We start from the raw sequence: 7500 nt of genomic DNA, 5'->3' as shown, positions 1-7500 counted from the left end.
GCTCTCTCAAAATTTTAAGTTAGTAATGGCGGACCAATAAATAAGAAAATTCTAGTTAAAATAAGCAGGTGTCTTTTTTAAATCAGAACTTAAGACTTGGGTCACTTAGTGTTTAGTTGACATAGTTTTGAAATCCAAAGGAAAAGTATATTTGATTTTGTGGTCGTAGTACCACTTTAATGCTGCCTAAATAAGGTACAAAACTAAGGCGCACCAACCTCTGGGGGCGAGAGGTGATTTCAAGATAACCCTAAAGTGCACCTAAACTCAAATATTTTTTGGCAACAACATTACTCTCCCCGCCAAAAGCAAACCTGTTTTACCATTCGTATCTCAAAATTTCGCTTCCCATATGTCGGGCAAGATGCGCGAAGTTATCAAAACTAGCAGTAATTTGGACCAACGACCGTGATGTGAGAGACATGGGTCTATTCCCGATTTTACATCCCAAACTGCTTTGCAGTGCGACAGGAATGCAAAGCAGTTTGTGACGTAAAATCAAGAATAGACCCATGCCAATCACATCACGGTCACGAGTCCCAATTACTGCTAGTTCTGCCAAGTTTACGTGGCTTGTACGGCACAGAAAAAAAGCGAAATTCTGGGTAACAATGCTGACATTTTCATTTTCATCCATTTCATCTATTTATTTGCCAGAAAAAGAAAGAAAGAAAGAAGAAACAATTTTAAATACATCACACATATGTATAAAGTTAAAGGATCTGAAATTACATTTATTGTACAAAATAAAAGAATTTTTCATTCCTGGCATGGAAAGAAACCATAGGAGCTTATTACAATGAGCTTTCTCCCTATCTTACGACTGTAAATGAAATACAAGAGCGACGAAATCAGAATGAATTATTGACCCTTTCACCGCCAAAAATGCAAATTGACACTTATAGATTTTACTCTGTCTAACGCCAGACGATTTTACTCGTCAATGAGGAAGCCCTCGGCGGTGAAAGGGTTAACAACATCTAGGTTCGCTCAAAAGCTATGTTCCCAGTTAACCCTTTGACCGCCAAAAATGCAAATTAACACTTATAGATTTTACTCTGTCTAACGCCAGACGATTTTACTCGTCAATGAGGAAGCCCTCGGCGGTGAAAGGGTTAACAACATCTAGGTTCGCTCAAAAGCTATGTTCCCAGTTAACCCTTTGACCGCCAAAAATGCAAATTAACACTTATAGATTTTACTCTGTCTAACGCCAGACGATTTTACTCGTCAATGGGGAAGCCCTCGGCGGTGAAAGGGTTAACAACATCTAGGTTCGCTCAAAAGCTATGTTCCCAGTTAACCCTTTGACCGCCAAAAATGCAAATTGACACTTATAGATTTTACTCTGTCTAACGCCAGACGATTTTACTTGTCAATGAGGAAGCCCTCGGCGGTGAAAGGGTTAATTAAGATAAAAAAGGAAGATATATTAAAGTTGAAAGTTCGAGAGCTAAGTAAGGTGAGTACATTACAAGAGTCCAATCTTGACAAGGTACATTGGCTGCCCATTGCACCCTAGAACTGTAACATTCCGTTGACCAAAGACGACAAATAAGAAGATCAAAATCGTATTTTAATAAATTACATCAAATTGGATCTAAAATTTAAAGTAAAAAGTCACTTAATGCACGGCCTTACAAATGTAGAAAATGAATAGAAAAGTTACATGAAAGGCCTGATTAAAATTGTCTACACACTTACACTTCTGTTTACCAAATGGGCCCTTTGCAGCTGTGGATCACTTGGTACAAAAGCCGCCATATTGGAGAGCAAATTGCACACAGGAACATCTAAAACCAAGTAACTTAATTTAAATTTTCTTTGTTTTAGATGTCCCAGTGCGCAATTTGCTCTGTAGTAAGGCGGCTTTTGTACCACGTGATCGCCAGCTGCAAAGGCCCCATTGTACTTACTGTACACAGCTTAGCAACGGGTAAGCAAATGGTCAGCTTGAATGGACCAAAACAACTTAAAAACGTACATTAACTAAGGTGGCTTGCGCAAATAACACTTAATGCTATTTGAAATTTAAATGGAGCGCACGCAAAACTTATAAACTGAAATAGCGCGCGTGTGACACTTTGCCGTAAATAATTAAAACTGTGTTGTATGCTACAGCCACAACGCTACGTGCCAAGTTGGAAAAATGCGTTACATACCATTTAAAAAATATTTACATTCTATGTCACTGCCACTTACAGTTTAGTTCCGCCGAATGTAAATACGTCACTTAAATACGAAAAATGTAAACTGGTTTTTCAACTTAACTCAGACCCTTGGAGATGGTAAGTAAGTAAGTAAGTAACTTTATTTCAACTCGGGTTGATGAGGCTGATTACGCCCCTAGCAAAGACATGCTAATATGCCGAGAAAAGTGAAATAAATAAATAAATAAATAAATAAATAAAATAAAAATTGTATATGTATATATAAATGATCAATTAATAACTAACATTCTAACTGTATCAGTAAATAAACAATCCTAACTCGTAAAGTTATTACAATGAATCATAGAAATCTGTACATTACAGATGTAGGGTCAACTGAGATGCATAAATGTCCCAAAGGAAGAAGAGTGGGGCTTTTATCAAAAAGTCTAATTCAAAGGAAAGGCTTCCATGGGCCTCGTTATCCATGGCGTAATACTGTTGTTACTAAGTTAATTGATTCTTGACACGTTTTGTTGCAGCTCAGTCTCAGGACATCTACAAAAAGGGCTTTTTTGCGCACGGACAGCTATTCAGGATTTAATCTACTACAGGCAGCTGTCTTACAGGGAGACTATGACAGTGTTTATAAAGCAAGTAACTATCTAGAGAACTTTGTGGAAGAGATGAAATCTCAAACAATAAGTAATAACGCGTCCATTTTCCGTGGCAAATCAGCAGTTGATATTCTATCAGCCCTTGATTGCAGAAAACCAGGTCATGCTGATATTGAAAAACTGTACCAAAGATTGGTTGAGATTGATGAAACACTAAATGAGCTGCACTCGTTCGCCAAGAGCGGTGATGTAGAAAAGGTGATTGAGCTCGTTTTGAATGATGGTATTGATGTCAATGTCGCTGCAAAGAGCAACATCACACCGTTGCTGTTGGCGAGTGGGATGTCCTCTGGTGTGTTAATCAAGACCCTGATTGATCTTGGGGCAGACGTAAATGCTCAAACAGCCCCAGGTAAACAGGGACCTTTGCTTTTTGCAGCTTCTAGCAATAATTATGTGGTGACTGGACTGCTTTTGGAGCATGGAGCTGAAGTGAATATTCAGGACAATGAGGGAAATTCACCGCTGTTGTTGTCTGTCCGTCAAGGCTACTTCAACATTTCACAGTTGCTTGTTAATGCTGGATTTCACACCAAACTGAGAAGCAAGGTGACTATTCGAGACTGGTCGGAAGAAACCCCTCTTTATAAAGCAGTAAGCCAAAAGGACGTACCTCTCGCCAAGCTATTGCTTGAAAACAAGGCGGATGTGGATACTCGAGACTGGTCGGGAGAAACCCCTCTTCATAAAGCAGTCATCCGAAAGGACGTACCTCTCGTCAAGCTATTGCTTGAAAACAAGGCGAGTGTGAATATTCGAGACGAAAAGGGAGAAACCCCTCTTCATAAAGCAGTCACCCAAAAGGACGTATCTCTCGTCAAGCTATTGCTTGAAAACAAGGCGGGTGTGAATATTGGAGACCGGTTGGGAGAAAGCCCTCTTCATAAAGCAGTCACCCAAAAGGACGAACCTCTCATCAAGGTATTGCTTGAAAACAAGGCGGAAGTGAATATTCGATGCCGGTCGAGAGAAACCCCTCTTCATAAAGCAGTCAGGCAAAAGGACGTATCTCTCGTCAAGGTATTGCTTGAAAACAGGGCGGTTGTGAATATGGGAGACCGGTCGGGAGAAACCCCTCTTCATAAAGCAGTGATCCGAAAGGACATACCTCTCGTCAAGCTATTGCTTGAAAACAAGGCGAGTGTGAATATTCGAGACGAAAAGGGAGAAACCCCTCTTCATAAAGCAGTCACCCAAAAGGACGTATCTCTCGTCAAGCTATTGCTTGAAAACAAGGCGGGTGTGAATATTGGAGACCGGTTGGGAGAAAGCCCTCTTCATAAAGCAGTCACCCAAAAGGACGAACCTCTCATCAAGGTATTGCTTGAAAACAAGGCGGATGTGAATATTCGATGCCGGTCGGGAGAAACCCCTCTTCATAAAGCAGTCATCCAAAAGGACGTACCTCTCGTCAAGCTATTGCTTGAAAACAAGGCAAGTGTGAATATTCGAGACGAAAAGGGAGAAACCCCTCTTCATAAAGCAGTCACCCAAAAGGACGTACCTCTCGTCAAGCTATTGCTTGAAAACAAGGCGAGTGTGAATATTCGAGACGAAAAGGGAGAAACCCCTCTTCATAAAGCAGTCACCCAAAAGGACGTATCTCTCGTCAAGCTATTGCTTGAAAACAAGGCAGGTGTGAATATTCGAGACCGGTCGGGAGAAACCCCTCTTCATAAAGCAGTGATCCGAAAGGACGTACCTCTCGTCAAGCTATTGCTTGAAAACAAGGCGAGTGTGAATATTCGAGACGAAAAGGGAGAAACCCCTCTTCATAAAGCAGTCACCCAAAAGGACGTATCTCTCGTCAAGCTATTGCTTGAAAACAAGGCGGGTGTGAATATTGGAGACCGGTTGGGAGAAAGCCCTCTTCATAAAGCAGTCACCCAAAAGGACGAACCTCTCATCAAGGTATTGCTTGAAAACAAGGCGGATGTGAATATTCGATGCCGGTCGGGAGAAACCCCTCTTCATAAAGCAGTCATCCAAAAGGACGTACCTCTCGTCAAGCTATTGCTTGAAAACAAGGCAAGTGTGAATATTCGAGACGAAAAGGGAGAAACCCCTCTTCATAAAGCAGTCACCCAAAAGGACGTACCTCTCGTCAAGCTATTGCTTGAAAACAAGGCGAGTGTGAATATTCGAGACGAAAAGGGAGAAACCCCTCTTCATAAAGCAGTCACCCAAAAGGACGTATCTCTCGTCAAGCTATTGCTTGAAAACAAGGCAGGTGTGAATATTCGAGACCGGTCGGGAGAAACCCCTCTTCATAAAGCAGTCACCCGAAAGGACGTACCTCTCATCAAGTTATTGCTTGAAAACAAGGCGGATGTGACTATTCAATGCCCGTCGGGAGAAACCCCTCTTCATAAAGCAGTCAGGCAAAAGGACGTACCTCTCGTCAAGCTCTTGCTTGAACACAAGGCAGGTGTGAATATTCGAGACCAGTCGGGAGAAACCCCTCTTCATAAAGCAGTCACCCAAGAGGACGTACCTCTCATCAAATTATTGCTTGAAAACAAGGCGGATGTGAATATTCGAGACCGGTCCCTTGAAGCCCCTCTTCAAAAAGCAGTCACTCAAAAGGATTTACCTCTCATCAAGTTATTGCTTGAAAACAAGGCAGATGTCAATATTCAAGACAAAAATGGAGAAACCTCTCTTCATAAAGCAGTCACCCAAAAGGACGTACCTCTGGTCAAGCTATTGCTTGAAAACAAGGCGAGCCTGAATATTCCAGACTGGGCCGAGGGAAATACTCCTCTTCATCGATGCGCTCTCTATGGATTTTCTGACATTTCACAGTTGTTGATTAAATCCGGATGCAATATCAACCTGAGGAACTACAGTGGAGAGACCCCTCGTGAGATTCAGCAGAGATTTCCCCTCGGACGGGTCACTAAAGGAAAAGAAGTATCATGGTTTGAGCCGATGAAGACAATAGTCGAGCCCAAAACAAGTCAGCGGAGATTTCCCCTCAGACGGGGGCGGGTCACTAAAATGGAAGAAGTATCACGGGTTGAGCCGGTAAAAACATTACATGATGTCGAGCCCAAACCTTCTCTACTACGTTGGGACGGCGACAAAAGCTTAGAAGAGGATGTGCGAAAGACTGAAGAGAAATGGCAGCGCAAAGAGGTCTTAATGAAGAAGCAACAAGAGTTATCTTTACGCAAGGAAGAGTCACAAGCTCAAGTTACACAACAACCGGAAATGACTAAAGAAGCCCAAAAAAAAAAGAACAAACAAGGTGCATGCTAATGTGAATTTGCGTCACGGAATGAGCATACTTGTGATCACTTTACCAAGAAAGAGACTTTTTGTCACGTTTTTAGCAATACTAATTTCGTGGATTGAAATATGTGACCTTTCACGCGAAAAGGGGGCTTATGGATTTCATAGTGAACCGTGAAATAAATTTCACGGTCACGGCCCGTGAATTTAATATTTCACGCCGTGAAATTGAAATTTCACGGCGTGTTCACTATTGCTCCAATTCTTTTCACTATGCTGAGTGAAAAAGTTCACGGCGTGAAATTGAAGACCGTGAAAATAATGAAGTCACGTCGTGGACTCACTCATGTTCACGCCGTGAAATTATGTTGCTACGCCATCCAGAATAACAGGAAAATTTCGTGGTCTGGTTTTGAAATTAAAATTGCGGTAAACAAGGAAAAACAATGTTTTGCTTCGGAAATCGAATAATGGTATTTATATCTTCTCTTGTGTGAAAAGTTTTAAGTTTGTATGGGGCGCCGTTTCGTTAATTTCGGCGAAATCGAAGTTGGTACGATTATTTTGCTTTGTTGATGGCACGACGATCTATAATTTGGATGAAAATGTTTCATGACGATACTGACACGAATTACGCTAGCGAGCAAAACAGTTTATTTATTACAGTTTCTCCAATAGCATAAACAATCAAATACACTGAAAAAAATCAGTGTAGGAGGAGAGGGAAGCATCCAAAAGCGCACTTGACACCATACGAGGGATTCTCCTCAATTCTGCATAATCAACGTTTGGTCAAAAATACGCAATGAAATTGACATCCCCCGATCAGGGTCTGCGGCCAAAAATGCTGTCACGTAGGTTAAAAAAGGGATTTATCCGCTGAGATTTTGCAAACTGAACAGTCCTTTTTGGGGAATAATGTTGTTCGATTTTCTCGTAAAAATTTACGCGCTGCTCGCTGCCTCGGATTCTAGGAAAAATTACTCGTACTATGTTTGGATTTAAGTGTATTTTGAGCAGTTAGTCGCCCCCTTTGGCGCACTTAAATAAAAACATACTATTAAGCGAGTTGCTGTGATTTTCCAAGTTGCCCCAAAGATTAATTCTCATAATTCATTTATGCTTGTTGATCTCGGAAAGAGGTTTGGATCACTGCTCGTCCTTGCCGGTAAATGCTCAGCACTCACATGCTCGCAAAATCCAGTCGCCGGCGTGCATGTTGTTTCTTCACTTGAGTTACATGTAAGTCAACTTTACAGTAGACAAAAATTAATGATCATCAAAGGGTTCACGTCAATGTTTCTTTGACACTCGAAATCTGCCAGAAATCCAAACCCAACGTATTGATAACGAAATTAAATAATTTTGAGGAAGACTTTTTTTTCCACGGCGTGAATTTATTCACGGCGTGAATTTTTTCACTGCGTGAACTAGTTCAC

General features: G+C 41.4%; 1 protein-coding gene across 1 annotated transcript in view; it reads left to right on the top strand.

Moving 5' to 3' along the window:
* The window catches only part of LOC137967743 (uncharacterized), a 31975-nt gene that overhangs the window by 22359 nt on the left and 2116 nt on the right, over positions 1 to 7500 (top strand). Inside the window, exon 12 of the mRNA XM_068814298.1 lies at positions 2693 to 7500. This exon is cut by the window's right edge and continues 2116 nt beyond it. Within this exon, the coding sequence (XP_068670399.1) occupies positions 2693 to 6088 (3396 nt within the window). The 3' untranslated portion in view covers positions 6089 to 7500. The remainder of the gene's footprint in view (positions 1 to 2692) is intronic.

The sequence above is a fragment of the Montipora foliosa genome, chromosome 8, assembly GCF_036669935.1.
Source record: "Montipora foliosa isolate CH-2021 chromosome 8, ASM3666993v2, whole genome shotgun sequence".
Classification (NCBI taxonomy): Eukaryota; Metazoa; Cnidaria; class Anthozoa; order Scleractinia; family Acroporidae; genus Montipora; species Montipora foliosa.
This window is presented reverse-complemented; position numbering and strand designations above follow the sequence as displayed.